This window comes from Juglans regia, chromosome 15, assembly GCF_001411555.2.
Source record: "Juglans regia cultivar Chandler chromosome 15, Walnut 2.0, whole genome shotgun sequence".
Taxonomy (NCBI): Eukaryota; Viridiplantae; Streptophyta; class Magnoliopsida; order Fagales; family Juglandaceae; genus Juglans; species Juglans regia.
In genome coordinates, this window is record NC_049915.1 from 9,908,859 (window position 1) to 9,930,881 (window position 22,023).

A 22,023-nucleotide genomic window follows, 5' to 3' on the forward strand; every position below is an offset into this window, starting at 1 on the left:
TGACGTGTGCTACAATTTCATTAAAAATGTAATCATAAAAATCATAAAATTCCCTCTCGATGCCTCAAGCCTCGATATTGTTGTCATCCCCTAGACAACATCCTTGCCCGCAGCATCCTTGTAAACGTCCTTGCCTGGAGTGGAGAAAACATCAAAATACAAAAATGAGTCGGATACATAATAAGAACCACATCATGCAATTAACATAATAACAATCCAGGGGTTTCAATTAATATTAATTGTAACAAACTGTTAGAAATTCAATGGTAGAATTTCTATTCACTTTAGGAACCTCGTGAGAACTCCATAAGTTTTCACAGATCGACCAATCGCATAAGTTTTAGTTTGTCGACATAGTTAGTGTTATCACTCACTATGGTGCCAGAAGTGCGATTCTAATTTTTGAGGTAGTTAGAAGTGTTAGAATGCGTTATGATCTATGCCATTAGACTCAGTTGTTTATTTAGGATTTTATGGCGTAATAAGTTCATTTTCATATTTTTGGACGAAACGTCTGTTTGAAACTATGAAATTATTTTTTGGGGGCATTTCGGAGTTGAATTTCGGTAAAATATTTTCACTGTAAGTCAATATGAATATTTAAGATCTTTTAGTGCTAAGTTTATGATTCACTTTTCTGGAATGAATAGTAACTTCAGTAAGCGCACTAAGTGTAGTGTTTCAAAATCACAGTGTGAAATGTCCAGATTAGATTAGAGAAGTTTTATTTGGACACTTAACAAGATCTTAGCCACACATAGTGAATAGTATTAGACACTTGACACCATGATGAGTGTTTGATGGATTTGAAGGAATCAAGGTGTGAAATCATGTCACCTAAGCAAAAATCTTATTCCATCCAACCAATGTTAAACCAAAGAGGATTTCCACCCTAGTGAAATCTTATATGGTTGGAATCCAACTGAGAACCCAAAATCATGGTGGAAACCGAAATCCTAAATAGTTTTATCCCAACCACAAAGTTGACCTCTAAAACCTAAATGAATAAGTTTTTAGCATTGTGATTAATTGCTTGATTAAATTACTTTCACATGCTATTAATCCTTCAAATTTGTGTTAGAACATCATTATCCAACCTTGTTAATTATGAAAAATTGATTGGGCCAGGTGATATTGGATTTGGGCTTAATAGCAATCCAAATCTTCTTAAAAACCTAAATTTGTTTTTAACCAAATGGCTAACCAAATTTGTTCAAGAGGGACTAGAGGAGTTTTGATGTAAAAGGCTAAAGGGTCACCTCACTCTTTCAATTTTACACTCAACCATGAGAAAATATCTTGGGCTGATTTTTGTATATTGAATTGGGTAGAAAAGCATTAAAACTTGTCATCTTCTATAACTTGTCTAAGAAGCCCTCCAGCTCACTTCCCACGAAAAGCATCTCTCATTTACATTTTCTTCGATAAAACACAAAAGACACTCTCAGGTAGCTTTTCTGAACTCTTTTGCACGCTTTATTTGAGGTTTTTTTTGTGTATGTTTTCTCAAAAATTGTCCTTCATAAAAGTTGTTCATTTGTTAGTCTAGTTTACGTGAATACCTTAGTTGTTTAAACTAGAGAGTGTGTTATATTTTGGAATTTTTGACCAAGCTAATGAGTAGATCATGGTCCGAAATTTTTATGGAGTACTGTTAACATGTGTATATGGTTATTGGTTAAGTGTTTGTTGCATGATTAAAAGTTTTGGTGCAAGGTTTTCTTAGATCTAGAAACTTCGAAAAAGGAAGAGGAAAAACAGTTTTTGTTTTGAGAAAGTTTAAATATTTTATTATTTAATCTTATTCCAATGGCTTTGATATTTTTATTTGAGGATCCTAAGCCTCTTATATACATTTTAGAATATTTTTTTGAAGATATTTGATGTTATTTTCAAAAATATGAAATTTTATGCAAGGAGATATTCGGTTAGGCCAAAGTGATGATGTTTTTGGCTAAATTCATGTTTTGGTTGACGTTTAAACATGTGATCTTGAGTTTAAAGCTTAGATATATTTTAGGACACATTTTTAAATCATTTGATGTTTTGGTTTGAAGATCACATCTTTTTAAGTCATGGATCAAGAGGTTGATCAAAACAAGTTAGAAACAAAAATATGTTTTTGAACTAGAAACCAAAAAATTCAAGTATGGTTTTAGTGATTTTGCTTACTTTTGTTCATGATTAAAAACATGGTTATTCTTAGGAATATGTTAAGAGTATATTAGAATAAAATTTTTTGTTTAATCATGAGTTTTACAATTTGAAAGAATTGCAACAAAAATCAAGAGAAATAGCCTATGTAAGTTTTGACCCTTATAGAGTTTTAATAGTTGTGTTTAGTTTTAAATTTTTTCTAAATTGATATTTGAGTTTAAGACAAAATTTACATGAGGTATGTAAATTTTGGTGATTTTTGGAGTAAGGATGCAAAATCCTTAAGTTATGGGTAAAATTGTCATTTTTCACATGTAGAGGGTAAAATGGTAATTTTATTCTAAGTGAATACTTTTTCATATTTCTAATTGTTAGTAATTGAGTTTTAACCTTTAGAAATCACTACTTTCAGTTCCTCGTGATTGCGCTTGAGTTTTGTGTATAAATGCGAAAACCGAGGTAAGTTAGCTTTTAGCTTACTAGCAGTTTAATATGTATGAATGATAAGTAAGGGAACTATAGTGTATGTATGTATATTATCATATGTACATTGCCAAGTTATTACATATTTATCTGTCACATAAAATTTATTCTATCATGAATTGTCCATTTGTTATGCGAGATATTCTATCACATTTTACTATATATTGCAGGTACGTCTTGTTAAGTATGCGATATGTTACATGTATGTCATATCATCTAATATTCACTGTTGCAAGCATGCTATGTTAAGTATGTTGTCTGTTACATGTTATGCCATATTAAATATGTTTAACTATTACATGTTATGGCATGTTAAGTATGTTGTCTGTTACATGTTATGCCATCTTACGAAATGTTTCTATCTCAAGTAAGTCATATCTTTTGAGTTATGTTTGAGTCATGTTGTGTTACGTCAGAGCTTCTGTCCTTTCATATTCCAGTCATGTTTCGTCTCAAATACAGTTTGTGTATTTCGAGAAAAGTCATGTCAAGTTGTTCATATATCTCACGTTCATGTACATCCTTGTGCAGTTATATAATTGTTCAGTTCATGGTTATTGTTAAGTTATGGTAAGCTCATGAGATAAGACTACTACTCTATCATGGTAATTCCATTAGATAAGGCTACGCTATCATGGTAACCCCACGAGACAAGAACATCATGGTAATTACATGAGATAAGAATATGTTTCGAGTTCATGTTGATCAAGTCTCAGATCAAGTTCATGTTAAGTCAAGTTTCAGATCAAGTTCATGTCAAATCAAGTCTCAGTTTAAGTCCAGTTCAATTTAAGCAAGTCAAGTTCAATTCACGCTTTAGTTTAAGCTATGTCAGTTATGTTATATTGAATATCAAGTTATGCTATGATTACTTATGACTTTGATTATGCATTCATGTTTTTACTGCCATGCATACATCATTAACCTATGTGGATGTTTTTTGTTAACTTGCTGAGATTTGTAATCAAATCTCACTGTGGTAGTCCTAACTATCATCCCCCGAATGATAGATATTGTTACAGGACTTGAAGGAGAGCTGGGAATCGATCAACTAGAAACAGTCGACTAAGCGACGGTGCAACATCGATGATAGTATAACAGTTAACTTAAATTACTATTTGTACTTATGGAGTTGAATCTCCAGTACTCTTTTGATCACAATCATTTTGGACTAGCGTTATGATCTCAGTTGTTTAATATGTCATTATGTATAAAGTATGTTTTAAGTATTTGAGATATTTTCAGTTTCGTGGATAGTATTGCTAAAGAAAAAAATTATCTGTTGCGAATATTGCATAATGCTAGATGCATGTTAGGAACATTGCATCATATATGTCATGAATGGGGGCAGGTAACCTTGTGTTGCATGTCTCAACCCTTCAAATGTCCGTCCAATCCCAAGCGAGATTTGGGGGTGTCACATTAATATTCTTCAGAAACATTACCTTTAAGTATACATAAATATTTACCTCAAAGCATTAAGGAAAATGTTCTTTTCCTTAACCTCAAAACATTAAGTATTCATTTCCTTAATCTCATCCTTAATGGTCTTTACACATTGTTAGCCCCATATGTTAGAGTTAGCAATCCTTGCGATCAATGGTTCTTCCTGTAGCTAGATGATAAGAACCTTAACCTTAGGAATAGGTCATCACTAGGTGCACCACCAATGATACATTCTAACTCTGTCATCCGTCCTAACCTCATGGTACCGTTTTCACTATCATATAGCCCATTCATTTTCCTATCATACACATGCAGTCATACATTTTTCATTTTCTTTTCTTTTCTTTAACCTCACCTTACTTTGTCATTCATTCTTTAAAATATATAGTTATACTATATAGTATTTAGTCACACCATCAATCATGTAGTTCTAAACTCATACGAATTTCCTTCATCATACATAAAGTTCATAAAAAGGGGCTACCAACAATGGCTAATACATACATATATACATTTTAAACATTTACTATGTATATACAGTTGCAAAAAAGACCTTACAATTTACATAAAGTACTGATGTGTAAAAATATATGATCATAGTTACTTATCTTGATGCTCGTGTAAATTAAGCTAAAGGTGCTTATCTCCAAGCTTTAAACTGAACGTATAATATTTAGTCAATGGTATAAGCATTCTTAATCACTAAACATTATGCTTAATATGCATCATGCATCGAACCTAGGGATATCTAAGTTCCTCGACTACTACTTTTACTCACCTACTTTGTCTAACATATTGCTCACTTGGAGGATTGCTTGCCTGACACATTACTCGCTCAACACATTGCTCACCTAACACATTGCTTGCTCAATCGGGTTGGCAAATCATGTTAATAGGTCGTATTCGCGTTATGTCAGGTTGTATATATTATATGATATGGATCAATCCAAACATGACCCGTTAAGCTTAACGGGTCAGATTTCCAAACCCTAACACGGGTTAACACAACACGATCTGTTTTGACCCCTTATGAATTAATTAAAAATATATCAACACAACACAACACAACCCGTTTCGACCCGTTTATGTAAATGAGTTGAATTGACCCAACTCATACATTTGACACGATTAACATAATTTCACATAAAAGTTAAAATCACAATATCTCCCAAAAATATAAAACTAACTACATAAGTCCAAAATTACAATCTAAACAATAAAAACACCAAAACTACAATCCAGAGGAAGTGTGGGATGTAGTTGTGACTTGTGAGAACTACCTCAATTGAGAACTGAGAGAGAGAGAGTTAGGAAATACGAAACAGGGTTAGGGTATTTTTGGTTTTAGGTTAAAAATGATATAATTATAATTTTGAGTAAAAACTTTAACGGGTCACTAATGGGTTAAGCAGGTTAACCCGTTAGTGACCCGTTAATGAATTGTGTCTTAACAGGTCAACCTGTTTTGACTTGAACCAGTTAATATCAAACCCAAATTCGTTAATTCTATATTGTGTTCGCGTTGGGTTAACAAATCGTGTCACATATTGCCACCCATATCGCTCAACACCTTGCTCACCTTTCATCGTCCAACTCTTATACAATTTTAAGCTAACTTCCCCCACTCAAAACAAATGTAAACCTTGGACTCCTACCTGTGCAACTCCACTCCTACACACTACACTTACACTAACCTTCCTCATTTCACTCCCCTTCCCAAATGTCACTCCCAAATTCAAAAGTCTTTCTAAGCGTTAGTATATGAAGGGAGAGAAGACATGGATTTGTGAGTACAAGGAAACATACTATGGTGGTGCGCATGGACGTGGAGTGAAGATGAGGCGACTGGAGTGTTAACACGTTGTCGGTGATGGTCAAGAACAACAGTGGTTCAAACATGATTTGTGAATGTCAGAAAATGTGTGTAATGATTAGTCTATGTTCAGTGGTGGTTTTTGGGGAAACAAGAACACCATGACATGATTCATATGTGATATAGGTTATGAGTATTATAGCATGAAGGCTTATCGATGATCTGTGTATGATGCATGAACGAGATTTAGCAACGTTTGAACACTATGACTTCATAGTGAAAGACAACTAAACCCTCCTAACAACTCACAGTCGAGGCAACAATTCTCAGCACGACACAACGATGACGAAGAAGAAGAAGAAGATGGATGTGAAATGACTGGAGAACTTTTGGAATTGATTCCCAAGGGAGAATGAGAGGTATTTATAGGATGATAGGTCGGTTAGATGTGCAGCGTTATATCTCCTGTGTGTTACGTTGGTGTAATTATCCTTGCAACTGGGTAAGGTCGTCTGAGCTAGTAATGTTCGGGTTCAATGTTTTGGGGTCACTTTTTGGTAATGGTTTGGGTTTTTGTAAGGATCTAAATCTTATTGTTGGTTCTTAAGCTAATTCCTAACCCTTTGTTGTCTCTATCCCATTCTAAGCACTAGAAGTTCACACACTAATTTTCTCTAAGTGTTCGAATTCTAATCCTTTTTCTTCCCTTCTAACTAATTATACTGTAAATAATAATAATTCTATTTTGTGTATAATATATGTAATATAAACCAAGACAACCAATCACAATATAATACTCTAATTATTATTTATGAATAACAAGGAGTTACAATTTGTCTTCAATGGCCATGCTTGGTGGTTTAGTGGAATTTAGATGGATGAATTTGGTGCATAGGTCTTTGGGGAAACTAAAGTGCATGGATTAGAATCAATAATTAGTAGAAGACTCTTTAGAAATATTGGTAAGTGAACAAAAAAAAACATGGCTAGAAGAGTCAATAATAAGAGCTAGTTGAATCAATTGTGAATGGTTGACATTGGGGGAATCTATACATGTCACACCTATAGTGGAAGATGCTATAGAAATACTGGTAAATGAAGAAGAGCCTTTAGACATAGAACTTCATGATGTGTTTCTCCTTAATGTAGCCAATGATGAGCTTCTAGACCAGGTTATTGACTCAACTAATGTAATAGTGTATCGCCACATTGTGTTAGACATTTGGTTATGTTTTTATAAAATATAAGATCAAGTCGTGGTTATACATTTTTGAGTTTTTAAATTAATTATGCCGATCCTCATTGGGTATTACATGGTCTTTATAAAATGGAGTTAATAAATTATTCCAAAGTTATTTGATGGAAATATAGGCACCCAAGTTTTGTTTCAGATAAAGGGAACTTGGAAGCGTCACAATACAAGAACTACACCTATCCCTCTAGCTATCACACCATTACTCATAAAGTATAAGGCAAATAAGCCATTTCAAAACCATTCCACATATTCACAAAATCATATCCTTTTCCTTTCCTTTATTTGGTTTCCTTTGTTTTTCATCAAATATCATTATTGTAAAGTATTTGTAGCATTTTCATTACATATCACAAAATAGAAGCATACACATAAAAATATTTGCATTCAAACTCTTCTGTGTGCATGCACTCGTGCGCGCATACACACACATACACACGCATATAGGGATGCGTAAAGAGGGCTATGTAACTTTCGTCATGCTTTAGTATATCTTTGTGGGATATAACTTCATTCACAAACCTAAATCCGATGTCTTATACTAATTAAGGAGTAGAGTAGATTTGATTAGAATGTGTCTATGTGTGCATATATGGATGCGTAAAGAGGGCTATGTAACCCCCAGCGTACTTTAAGTATTTCTTTGTGGTATATCACCTCATGCGTAAACCTAAATTCGTTCTGATATACTAGTTAAGGAGTAGAGTAGATTTGATTAGAATGTGTGAGTGTAGGGATGAGTAAAGAGGGCTATGTAACCCCCGACATGCTTTAGGTATTTCTTTGTGGTATATCACTTCATGCATAAACCTAAATTTGTTATCTTATACTAGTTAAGGAGTAAGAGTAGATTTGATTAGAACCTAGCCACGACTGAGTAAATCACTAGGCTTGAATATTTTCATTGAGGTGAATAGAAAACATTAAGATTTTGGTTGGGAGTATTGCCCGGGTTTTGAATCTTAGGGCTTAAAATTCATAGAAAAGGGAATTGGACCAAGAGAGTAAACTAAGACCCAAGAATTAGGTCTAAACCCAGACCCTTTAACCAAAGAAAACCCCAACAAATTTTGGAAAACCCTAGACCCATTTCCCTATTGACCCAACCCGGTTGACTATAAAAACTATAGGATGCCACATAACATATATGGCTATAAAAACTCTTCTACTCCAAACTGCTCTCTACACATCTCGTCTGCCCGCTATACCTCTAGCTCTTCCATGCTGTTCACCACCCTTACTGTCAGTAAGTTCCTTGCTGCACACACCCTTGCACACACCCATGCATCAGGTTGAACCATCGCATGCCAATGCACTTGCACACACGTTCATGCCACGCACACCATCAACAGCCACCAACACCCCCAGTATGGCACCATGTTTCCTAACCACGTCCGCTCTATGTCACAGCCATCGAGATCCGTTGGAGTGCCGCTTAACCACTTTTGAAGCAGCCCAAAATTAGGGTTTCAAAACCCTAACTCTCTCGATCTCTACCTTCCTTGGGTGTTTGTGGTTTGCCCTAGTTAAATACTCATTTCCTTCACTATATACATTATACCTATAAGCATATCATGGCATATTAGCGTAAACCGAGGGGAATAAGAGTTCACTTAGGATTAGGGTTAAACCGATTGCATGATTGATGTGTATGAGAGTGTGTTACATACAGTCTATTGGTAATTTTGGAAGATAGGTATTGCATGTGCAGTGGGAGTAGTCCCGAACTGTAGAATGATTCAAATTAGGGTTTGTAACACGAGGAATTTGGATTCGAGTTGAGTGGTGTAACACGGGAAGGAGACTAGGGTTAGGCAAGCAACATATTAAGAGACCAAGGCTAGGCGAGCAATATAGTACACGAGTAAGGTTAGGCAAGTAATGCATCAAGCAATCATAGTACTAGGCGAGCAATGTGTTGAATGAGCAAAGTGCTCGGAGAGCAATCTACAGAGCAAGCAAGGTGTAGGCAAGGAAGAGTAGTGACCGAGAAACTTAGACATCCTGAGGTTCCATGCATGAAGCATATCATGCATATTGTTTAACAATTAAAAATGTTTACACTACTGCCCAAAATATTATAGGTTCAGTCTAAACCTGGAGATACATAGGATTAACTTAATTTGTACGAGGACTGGGGTAAGTGACTATGATCATGTTCTTCTACATATCACTTTATGGTAAACTGTAAAGTTCCTTTTACAAATGTATATATGTAGAAAAGGTTTACAAAGGAATATATATGTATGTTATGAGCCTTCATTGACAACCCTTTTTTTATGAACCTTATTTAAGATGAAGAATGTGACATATATTTTAACTGCATGAATGATGTTGTGATCAAATACTATATAGTATGACTATTTATTTTAAAGAATGAAAGTGAAAGCAAGATTAAAGAAAATAAAATGGTATGACTACATGTATTTGATAAGGTTAATAAATTATTAAATGGGACATATGAGGATGAAGACAGTACCATGAAGTTAGGACGGATGGCGACATCGGAATGCATCATGATGACCCATTCCTGAGTTTCAGTTCTTATCCGCTATCTAAGAAAAGAACCGTTTATCGCAAGGGTTGCTAACCCTAACACACAGGGGGTTAACAGTGTGTAACAACCATTGAGGTTGATAAATGAAGTCTTTTTTTTCCCCCTTTAAGGTAAATGTTTTATGTATGCTTAAAGGTAATGTTTCTCAAGAATGTTAATGTTAACTAAAACCTTATGTCTATATTATGTTTACTGCATATGCAGTACTCACTGAGTATTTGACTCATTTTAGTTGTTTTTATATTTTTCCCACCAAATGTGAGGAAGGTTATGAGGATGCTGCAAGTGAGGAGACTATTCAGGGAGATGATATTGACAACGAGGCTTGAGGTACTGACAAAGAATTTGATTTTATCTTTACAATTAAATGATTTATTTTCGATGATGTATAACATGTGACAAGTTATTTTCTTTTAATAAGTGCTACTTGAATAAATTTTTATTTTTGAGAGAGTTCTTTTTAATAAAATACTTTGACATTTTTATAAATGTATGGAGTTTTTATACTTGGCGCAAAGAATGTATATTTAAGGTTAGTAGCATCCACATTTCTCTAGCTTTACAAGTCTTAGAAGGATGGGATTTTACATTGTAACGACCCAATCCAATATTATTAGCGATGAAATAGAAAAATAAAAAAAATCTCTAATGGGCCTAAAATAAGTTTAACGGGCCGTATTGGAATAGCCTATAGGCTATTAAGATTTTTGAGGTTATTGGATTTCATAGGCCATATTGAATAATCTACGAGTTATTATTTCTTGGGACTTAGTTAGGCCAAAAAGTCAAAAAATTTTTTTTAAAGTCGTTAAGATTAGTTGAAAATTCTAGAAGAAATTAATGGGCTGATAATTTAGAAACCCAATTGAAATTACCGAATTTTTAGCCCATGAAATGAACTCAAACCCGTTAGACCCAATAAAATTTTTTCCCAACAAAGATACAACTCTACAAGTCATCTTCACGTTAAAACTTTTTAATTGGTTGCCTTTCCAAACTCTAAACCATGCACATCTCCACCTTCCACTTGAATTCATGCCCAATAGAACTCTATTAAAATTCTACAAATCATTTTCACATTAAAACTCTTAAACCGATTCTTTATATATATGCTCAGCCCCATGCACTTTACGTGTATCTCATTCCTCTTCAAGCTCCAATGTACTTTCTGTTTACCCAAAATCACGCAGTGCACCTCCAGTCCACCAACAACCTCACGACCCCGCCTTAGTCACCTGCCTCCTTCCTCAAGCACCGCTGCTACTCTCTCACATAACCTCCCCCTCACGGCAAACACCGAAAAGCCCACCCCACAGGAGCAAATTAACCAACGTCCCACACCCCTTACGCTACTGCCCTCTGCCAACCTCTCCATCACTCAAGACTAGCAATACCTATACACAAAACGAAGCTGCTTCCTCTACCATGAACTACCACGGAAACCAAACCCACGCACCCACATAGCACCACCCACCACTCCTTCCTCTCCATACCACAACCCACGTAGACGATGCCAAATGCACCTCTCTTTTAGCCCCACAAAATAGAGCATCCAAACCAGCCACTGCACCACTACTACCGACGATGGAAACTGCCAACCACTCTGGAGATGACGCAAGCGACCGCCCCATCGAGAACCTGGCAACGACCACGTTGTGTCGACAATTGCCACCATCTCTCGTGTTACACCACACACACACACGATCGTTAACTGCCATAAAAGACCACGCGAGGCTCTACTCCAGGCCACCCATAACTGTCGAATGCCCCTCTCTCCATAGACCAGACAGAACGATGCTACCCAACCACTGTTGCCAAGAAATTAGCCCTCAGTTTCTCTCCCTACGTAAACGCTCTCTGCGTTAGTTTCCTTTCTCTCATTCTTGCTCTATCTATCTCTTACTCAGTATAGATCTATGTCTTATTTGGTTTGAATTATATTGGAGGTTTATGTACGTTACAGATTGAGGATGTTATATGAAAGGGTAGTGTCGTGGGTCCCTATTATATAGGCATGTCATGCAAATTATTCATCGAGTTTAGAGTTATAATACATGTACCTAAATTTACAAAATTTACAGAGTTTATGTGATCTTGGGATTGATCGTAAATTTTTTGAGAAATAATTATGTGGAGATCAAAGTATTCGGGGTGATGACATATTAGGGTTTCGAGGATTTTAGTACTTTTAGGAAATATAGGTTATATTAGTATTTTAGGTTTTAATTACAAAGTATGTATGTAATTAGAGATTTATGCAGATTATGTGTATTTTATAGGTAACCAGCTTCGTCCATGAAATATTGGATTAGCTACGAGGTAAGTAGCATGATCATACCCTTACACGTATGTATGGTAAATATCATGTCTTTTTATAAAAATAATTTCATGTACGCCCTCCATTGGAAGCCCATTTTTTTGTACCCAAGTGATCATGATAAAATTACGAAAATCCATAATTTTACGTGAATAATTATGTATCAAAATATTTATGAAAATTCATGATTTTATGTGAGAGTTATGAACTAAAATATTTTGTGAAAAGCCATGATTTTATGTGAAGAGATATGCATCAAAATATTTATAAAAAATATTAATTTTATGTGAAGAAACATGTATCACAACATTTTATAAATATGTGATTTCACTTGAAATCTATGATATGACAAAATATGACAAGTATGCACGTATGATTATGATGAAGTATGAATGATAAGATACGTAACGGCTTATATTATGATATGAAGAAGGTACCATATGTTATGGGCATATTGCATTGCCAGGTTGTACATGTTGGTAGTGCATTCAGTGTGTCTTCCTAATGTATGGATACCACAATCCGCGATGACGGATGGAATCAGAATCTACTTAGATTCGCTAAACCTAACTCACGTGGTTCAACAGTGGGTATCGACCTCTGAGAAGTGAAAGATAATTTCATATTATTTACGTATGTATTTATGAGTCTGCATATTTTTGAAGAAACCTTATGTTTATTGTGTTTACTGTATGATGTGTTGCTTATTGAGAATTCGATTCATTTTTGTCTATTTTTATATTTTAATATGAGAATGGAGCTGCAAGACTGGACATGGCCCAGTGAGGCGAGGCAGGGGCCTAGACAGTTTATGTTATACTCAGTTTTATGATTTTAGTTTAATAAGTTATTTTGATAAGCACATGAGACTTTATTGATTTTAAATTAGTGCTTCCGCAGACTTTCTTTTGGATATTAAGTATTTAATAAAGATTGACTTATTTATTTATGGAATTGGTAGGGCTCCAATAATCCCAAAGCCCCACAGGGTGTTTTCCTGGGCTTGGACCTCCATGGCCTAGCAAGGCACCTGAGGCCTAAATACCAACCTGACCCGGTAGGGTTCAGGCTAAACCAATAAAGAAAGTGCCCGCCAACTATCCCAGCGTTGCTAAAGGTGTCTATCCACTCGATAACTCTGAGGAACGGAAATCCAAGTTTCAAATAACAGATAAGGTAGTTAAACCTGAAGGATCAGAAGAGGGTAAAATCTCTATTTAAGGAGGCCAGGTAGGTTAACGAAGATAGGGGATTGATTGACTTTGAGATTACTCATATCGTTACTGACTTAGGCATCGGAGGGTCCCCTTTACCATCCCCAATCCCTCTTGCTCTTTGGTTGCAAGAGATCGAGAGTGCGCATATTTGAAATACGTTCTCAACCGTTGGCGCCGTCTGTGGGATAAGGCGGGAGAGTTGCTTGATCACTTAATCTTGACGACTGGCGTAATGGGAGGGTGCCTCAACCGTGTAGCCTTGGCGAGACGGTGTAGTGGGAGAGTTCTCGACCGCGTAACCTTGGCGAGTGGAATAAGGCAGGAGAGTTGCTTGATCGCTTAATCATGGTCATTGGCTTAACTGGAGGGTGCCTCAACCGTGTAGCCTTGGCGAGAAGGTGTAGTGGGAGAGTTCTTGACCGTGTAACCTTGGAGAGTGGAGTAAGGTGGGAGAGTTGACGACCGCTTAATCTTGGCGATTGGCATAATGGGAGGGTGCCTCAACCGTGTAGCCTTGGGGAGAAGGTGTAGCGGGAGATTTATCGACCTTGGCGAGTGGAATAAGGTGAGAGAGTTGTTTAACCGCTTAATCTTGGCGAAACATAGGAGATAATAAAAGCAATAACACAATGTGAATGATTGAGCTTATCGAAAATGAAATCCTTCGGCAAGAATAACAATAAACAAAATGTCTTAATAATGAGATTTTAAACATAAAACTTCCTTAGGTGCTCAGCATTCCACGTATGTGGCAATTCACACCATATCGTGTCTTTTAGGCGACAGGTTCCCTGACGACTGGTCCCTGTAACCAAGTACGATCCTTCCCATCTTGGACCTAGGTTTCCTTCTTTTGCAGTGGTCACTCCGGTCTCTTTTAACACCAAATTGCCTACCCCGAAAGACCTCAGTCTCACTCTTTTGTTGAAATATTGTTCTTTCTTCCTCTTGTAAGCGGCCACCCTTGTCTCAGTATTTCCCATTCTTTCTTCTAGTAGATTCAGATGCTCTTCCAGTTTCTTTTAATTCTCATTGGCGTCGAAATAGGGCCTCCTATGTCTTGGTACCCCCACTTCTATGGGTATCATGGCTTTGGTTCCATACGCCAAGGCAAAATGAGTTTCACCTGTTGATGTCTTGGATGTGTCCCGTACGCCCATAGAATCGCGGGGAGTTCATCTGCCCACGTCCCTTTCTTTTCGCCTATTTTCTTCTTTAGTATCTCGACTATGGTTTTATTAGTTGCCTCGACCTGTCCATTCGCCTGTGGGTGTCTGGGAGATGAATACTTGACTTGGATCCCAAGTTTTGCACACCACCCACAATAATGTTCTAAATCGAATTGCTTACCATTGTCGGAGACAATGCTTTGTGGAATCCTGAACCTGAATACCATTGCTTTCCAGATGAATTTTGTCACACTTTGAACAGTCACTGTTACTATTGCCTTAGCCCTCTGCCCATTTTTTGAAATAGTCGACGGCGACGATGATGAATTTTGTTCCTCCCTTACCCGGGGGCATAGGGCCAACCAAGTCTATCCCTCATTGGGCAAACGGCCACAGAGCCATCATTGACCTCAATTCTTTGTGGCATGTTCGAGACTGGCGTGTGCAGTTGGCACTGGGTACACCTTTTCATGAACTCCTTTGCATCCCCCAAGGCGTTTGGCCAATAGTAGCCCGCCCTCATGACTTTAGCCGCCAACGAACTTCCTCCTGAATGATTCCCACAAATACCTTCATGTACTTCCTTCATCACATACTTGGCCTCCTCCTTCGAAATACATCTTAGCAGTGGACTAGAAATGCCCCGCCTGTATAACGTTCCATCTATCAAGGTGAACCTAGCTACCCTGTTTCTTATCTTCCTTGCCTCCTCCCGAGAAACGAGTAGCTCGCCTTCTCTCGAGTATTGAGTGATGTCATCTACCCATTATGGCAAACTTCCATCGATTACAAAAAATTTATCCCCTATGGTCGCCGCATCTACCATCCTAAGGGCTACCTCCCATGGTAACATCTGCTCCTGTCCTACCGATGTTGCCCTTGCCAGTCTATCCACTTTCCAATTTTCCCATCTGGGAATCTGCTCGATTCAAAAATATTGGAATCGACGGGACTTCTCTTGAACATGATGGTACCTCATTAGCTTCGGTCCCTTCGTTGAATATCCCCCCGTGATTTGGCCAATCACCACCTAGGAGTCTGCCTTGACAACTATCAAACTCCCTCTTGATGCTTTAGCTATATGGCCAACCCCATGAGCACTGCCTCATACTCCGCTTAATTGTTTGACAACTTGAAGTTTCGTCGGATGGCATGAAAAGACTCCATGTTGTCTTTTGTTACCATGTGGACGCCCACACCCCCTCCCGCTCGGCAAGATGAGCCATCTACATGCACGAGCCACGGTTCCTTCTCAGGCGCCTTTGGTGTCTCCTCAGGAAAGTTTGTTAACTCAACAACAAAATCGGCCAAGACCTGCCCTTTGACAGAGGTTCCAGGAACATGACTGATGTCTTATTCCCTTAACTCCACGGACCATATCACCAGACATCCTAAAGTGTCGGGCCTTTGCAGTACCTTTTGCAAGGGCGTGGAAGTGATGACCCTTATGGGGTGGGCTTGGGAATATGGGCACAACCTCCACACTGACATCACTAGGGTGAAGGCGATCAACTCGATCCTTGGGTATCGCTTCTTTGCTCCTCTCAAAGCTCTGCTAACATAATATATGGGCCTACGATCCTTCCCTTCATCCCTGACTAAAGTCGCAGACATTGCTTCTGGAGTGGCGGTCAAATAGAGTGACAAGGGCTCCCCTGGCTTAGTCTGACTGAGTAGTGGCGAGTGGGCGAGGTATTCCTTCAGCTGTGCAAATGCTTCTTCACATTGCATATCTCATTCTTGCGCCTTCTTCAGCACCTGGAAAAAGGGCATGCACCTATCTATTGAACGGGATATGAACCTGTTGAGAGCCGCTATTCTTCCCGCCAGTTTTTGAACCTCATTAAGAGTCATAGGTGACTTCATCTCGATGATCGCCCTGAGTTTCTCGGGAGTTGCCTCGATACCCCTTTTAGACACCATGAAGCCTAAGAACTTGCCCTACTGAACCTCGAACACACACTTAGTCTAGTTGAGCTTCATTTTGTATTGGCGCAATACGCCGAAAGCTTCCCTCAAATCTTCCACATGCTACCCAAACTCCATGCTCTTTACCAGGAGATCGTCCACATACACCTCCATGTTCCGGCCTATCTGATCTTTGAACATTTTATTGACCAGACTTTGGTAAGTTGCTCCCGCATTCTTCAATCCGAATGGCATAATCGTGTAATAGTATAGACCCTGATCGGTTATGAAGGCCGTTTTATCCTAGTCAGCGTGGCTCATTTTGATTTGGTTGTACCCAGAGTAGGCATCCATGAGGCTCGGCATCTTGTGATCAACCATGGCGTCGACTATCAGATCTGTCCTGGGGAGAGGAACACTATCTTTCGGGCACACTTTGTTTAGGTCTATGAAATCGATGCACATTCGCCACTTACTGTTGGATTTCTTCACTAGGACAACGTTTGACAGCCATTTTGGATACTGAGTCTCCCTGATAAATCTTGCTATCAATAGACAATAGACTTCCTCTGCCATAGCTTGATACTTTTCAGTGCTGAAATTCCTCTTCTTCCTTATTGATTCCTGGCATATCTTGGTGATTCCAGGCAAAGACGTCTTTGTGCTCAAAGAGGAGCCGATCCCTAGACGATTGGTCGGCTGGGTTGGATCAAAAGACATAAGTTCCAATGGTTCGTCGGCTTCTGCTTGTCTCAATGCTTCCTCATCCCTTGTTTCTGCTTCTGTCATGAAAACTGCAGGTGGAGGTGGAGGGAGGACTCCATCGCCAATTTCTTGTGACTCTACCAATTTTACATCTTGCTCTACTCATTTAATTCCTACACATAACACTCCCGAGCGAGCACTATTCGTCGCGTACCTCGCCAATTCTCGATGGCATCGAAAACTTCACTTTCAGATGGTAAGTTGATGTGATTGCTTTCAAAGCATTCAATGTTGGTCGGCCTATGATGACATTATATGATGACTGCGTTCTGACCACCAGGAACTCAGTCATGTTAGTGGCGATGCAAGGATCAATCCCTACTGACACGGTCAGTGTAATGGATCCCATGGGTTGGATTGCGTATCCCGTGAATCCCTTCAATGTGGTTGGTGCTGGGCGAAGTTGACTAGCATTTAGTCCCATCTTCGTGAAAGCAATCCAAAATAGGATGTCCACTGAGCTCCCATTATCTATCAATATCCTTCTCATCGTGTAATTCACTACAAGCATTGTCAATACTATTGCGTCATCGTGGGGGTATACTACCCCTGGAGTCTTCTTTGCCAAAAAGAAATTGGGGGCGAGGTCTGCATCTGTGCTTGTTTAATAGGTCTCTCCACATTGTAAACTTTTTCGTATCCTGCCTACCTTGCATACGCTTTTCTCCCCGACGAGGTTGGACCACCTCCCGCATATCCCCCATCTATGGTACAAATTTCTCCCAAAGGTGGATTCCGCCTATCTGCCTCTTGCCTAGGCCGTTGGTTTCTTGGTTCTTGTGACCTCCTCACCTTCTTAGGCGATCTCCTCCTTGGGCTTTTGCTCCATCTGGACTTGCGCTCTTGCCTCATGTTGTTTAAACGTCATGGCAAAGATGTGTTCTCGGCCACGATGCGCTCTAGCTCTCCATTGCCCTTTTATTCCTCAATTTTTTTTTTGACGTATGGCAATCCTCGGTTCGATGGCCATTCGCTCTGTGGTACGTACAATACCTTTATGACCGCCGCCTGCGGTCCTCGTCACATCTACTCTCCTTCATTTTGACCTAGTCTTGTACACTGGAATAGTGTACGTGACCACTGCTATATCGCCCCGTAAGCGTCTCCCACTTTTTCTCGTATTGATTCTTCTTTGGCCTTTGGCTATTTTCATGGGTCTTCTTAAGGCCTTCCCTTGACGCATTCTCTGATTTTCATCCCGATCTTGTGGTGAGGGCGATTAGTGTTTCTTTAGCATTCACAAAATCATCTGCCCAATCCATAAACTCTATTAGGGTGGATGGAGTTTTTCTTGCCAGCTCGGTCATGAAAGGACTTCTTGGCCAGATTCCCCCGAGCAATGCAGCCATCATGAATTTTTCATCTTGGTCGTTAGCTGTCATTCTCTCCTTATTAAATCGCACTAAATACGCCTTGAGACTCTCATCGTCCTTCTGTTTCACTGTTAACAGGTATGCTGCTGACCGTCTTCTCCACTTGTTGGCCATAAACTGGGTGATAAACTGTCTACCGAGTTCTTCAAAATTTTCGATGGTGTCCGACCACAGCGCTCCAAACCATCCCCGAGCTACTCCTTTTAACGTCAGAGGAAAAGCTCTGTATGCAGTCTCTCTCGGGAATCCATGGAGAGTCATGTGGACCTTAAAGGTTTCCAGGTGTTCCACTGGATCTTTGCTAAAAGCGGTACTGTCACGATCTCCGAAGTGTATGGCAAGTTAGTATTGATTAACAGCTGATCAATTGAAGACGATGTCCCCATCTTTTTGGCCATTTCTTCATACTTATCCATCAGGCTGCTCAAGTCATTGCCCAGCTTCTTCGTGTCCTCGTCCTCCTGGTGGGCCTTACCGGTGCCCGCACTGTGTGCATCCATCTCCACCCTGTCAGCCAAATTGGGTGTGGTGTCTTCCCCCGATGGTTCGTTCTTCGCCTTGAGGGTCTCGCTCTCCTTCCTTAGTGACTCGACCTCTGTGGTGAGTTTTTTTTACTATTTCCTCCATTTCAGCAAGCCTTCCTTCCATGTTTTGCGAAGTCTCCTCCTGATCATTAGTTGCCTGAGATCGAGTGGTGGTGGGCATGTGAAAAGTACGTTGATTGCAAGATAAACTTATTCCACAGACGACGCCAACTTTTTAGATTTCCTACTGCGAAGGGGCACCCAAGATCTCGCGACCAAGCACATGTGCACGACTAGGGACCATAAAAAATCTATCAATGTTTGTGGGCGTCAAAAGGGCATTAGACTAGGTAGAATTAAGATTGGCCATTACCCAAGATTGAACCAAGCGAATGCGAGCTTCTTCTCAGGGGGACAGTAAGACCTCAAAGTCACGCTCGTTGGGAACATGCGACCAATCTGCTCGAATGGGGAACTCCCGGTGTAAAACCTCATTTGCTAGAAATTCCCACCCATTCCTAAAACAAAGAAAAACTTCTTGGACCAATCTTTAGTGCGGGAGTATTTACGCTCAAGTTGAACAAGTTTGCTATAGGATCTAAAACTGCATAGATTCCCATCCAAATGCCTAAACCCATGAAGGGAAAGGAATTCCCGAGCAGTGAGATCAGGATAATCGTCACCAGTGGGTTCCAGAACTCGCCACCACAAAACGCAGCAAGCCATCAAGATACGCCATACATTCGGCACCAGTTGGGCCAGAGCAAGACCCAAGACGTCAAAGACGTCGCGTACGGGCCACACGAAAGGCAGGCGAAGCCCCATTGTAAACATAGCTAAATAAAGAGTGACGAAAATGGCCAAACCTCTGATGTCTATCGCTCCCCTCCGTTGGCCAGGCAGAGACAACCCCACTGAGTTGGGGATATTAAAATGGTCTTTCGCACCATCCAATTCGCGACGGGAGAGAGAGGAAACCTAGCGATGACCTTTGAAGATGGAGAGAGAAACGCCTCCATCGATGTAAGGGTTAGCAGCAGCGCCCCCTGCACCACCTAGGGCAGAGGGCTCGCCGGGTCGCGAAGGACCACCACCTCAAGAAGAGCCTGCGATCGGGTTCTTACCAGAATCCATGAAAATGTGAGTGTGGAAAATGCTAAGGAAGGAAAGAAATAAGAGAACCAGGAAAGAAAGAAGAAGGACTGAGAAGCACGAAGAGACAAGAACCCAATAAATACTGATGACAGTTGATAAAAGGGATGGTGTTTTTTTTTTTTTTTTTCCCTAACAAGGATCGTGGGGAAGGCATATTGGTTTTTGACAAAGATCGTGGGGAATCACGACATAGAATTCCAAACGTTTCCATAGAAACCCTTCCCGTGTGGCAAGGACTTGCGGGATAGTTGAAAGGAGCACAAGGCATTGGCCTCAAATCATAAGGCCTAGAGCCTAACTTCACGGACAAAAATAATTTCAAAGCCCAACACCTCTTTAGGGATTTAAAGAGCCCATCGTATGACATAGTAATCCTAGGGGAATAAAATAAATCAATCGAGAACCTTATAATGCCTAATGTAAAAGTTCCATTGCACAATATGCCATGAGACTTCACGGGGTAACTGGAAGGGCTCTAATACTCCCAATGGCCCACAGGGTGTTTTCCTGGGCGTGGACCTCCACGAACCAACAAGACACTTGAGGACTAAATACAAACCTAACCCAGTAGGGTTTAGGCTAAACCGATAAAGAAAGTGCTCGCCAACTATCCCAGCATTGCTAAAGGTTTCTATCCACTCAAAACAGATAAATAACTTTGAGGAACGAAAACCCAAGTTTTAAAAAACAGATAAGGCAGTTAAACCCAAAGGATTAGAAGAGGGCAAAATCTCTATTTAAAGAGGCCAGGTATGTTAACGAAGATAGGGGATTGATTGGCTTTGAGATTACTCATATCGTTATTGACTTAGGCATTGGAGGGTCCCCTTTACCACCCCCAAGCCCTCTTACTCTTTGGTTGCAGGAGATTGAGAGTGCGCATCGGTGAAACACGTCCTCAACAGGAATTTTTCGTATCTGACTCTTCATTAAGAAGAAAAGTTTTTAAATCAAAATTTAGTAGCACACCGGTTTCTTGAAAATTTTAAAAAAATGTCCTTATTGTAGAACAGGGTGTTACATACATGCTACCAAATAATGACAACATTACACCATAATACTTCAAGCAATTTAAAATATATATATATATATATATATATATATATATTGTATTGATACTTTGAAGAAAGTAAAGAAATCATCATATTTACTTATTTCCTCGGTTTGCATAATAATGTTTCATATATACTTGTAATGTTTGAATTTTCTACACATGCCTTTACACTTGGGACAACACAACACCAAAATTGAGTTTTTGTGATGGAAGAAATGAAAGAAATCATAAAAATGTAACAAAAAATATTTTTTGATTGTAATACTATGACAAAACAATCTACCACAACTGTAACAATATCACCATTGCAAAGTTTTTTGTGACAACTTACTTTTCAACCGTCATTGAAAATATTTTGTGGTTGTTTGTGGCCTAATTGTCTAGTGTGAACAACATTTTGTAAGGGTTGGTTCCCTAACCGAAACAATGTTTGGGTATAAATAAAGAGAAATGCTAGATTTAGTAATGGGTTGTGCAATCTATACATTCGATTGTATCTATTGCAGTATGAACAAGTGGAAAGTTACATTTGAACTGATTTTAAATTCAAACATAAACGACTTAATGTTAGAACATTATTACTTTTCACATTCGCTCGTGAATATTTGTGTGTTCGAATCAACAATATTACATTTGAATTTAAACAAGCCCATGGAAATTTCTTGACTTTGGAAAGTTACAAGTATCTGAATGAATACTAAAGACATGACGTTTACACATAGTGACCTTGCGACCTATGTTGGGATCCCAGACAGGTGGTTTTCGACCCCGCCCCACCATGGGTGGTAGGGGGAGGGGAGTGAGTTGGGCCTCCAAGCCCTGGTACTAACCCC

The 22,023-nt window shown here is 39.1% G+C and overlaps 1 protein-coding gene across 1 annotated transcript; it reads right to left on the bottom strand.

Annotated features, from left to right (window-relative positions):
• Positions 1–18,277: 18,277 nt before the first annotated feature.
• Positions 18,278–18,718, bottom strand: LOC109019970. The gene has a single exon (XM_019002357.1). It carries the CDS (start codon positions 18,716–18,718, stop codon positions 18,278–18,280), a length of 441 nt encoding a protein of 146 aa, XP_018857902.1.
• Positions 18,719–22,023: the final 3,305 nt, after the last annotated feature.

Bases quoted from the DNA above. Each gene is read 5' to 3' on its own strand.
- LOC109019970 (XM_019002357.1), bottom strand. From the start codon at position 18,718: ATGACTCTCCATGGATTCCCGAGAGAGACTGCATACAGAGCTTTTCCT.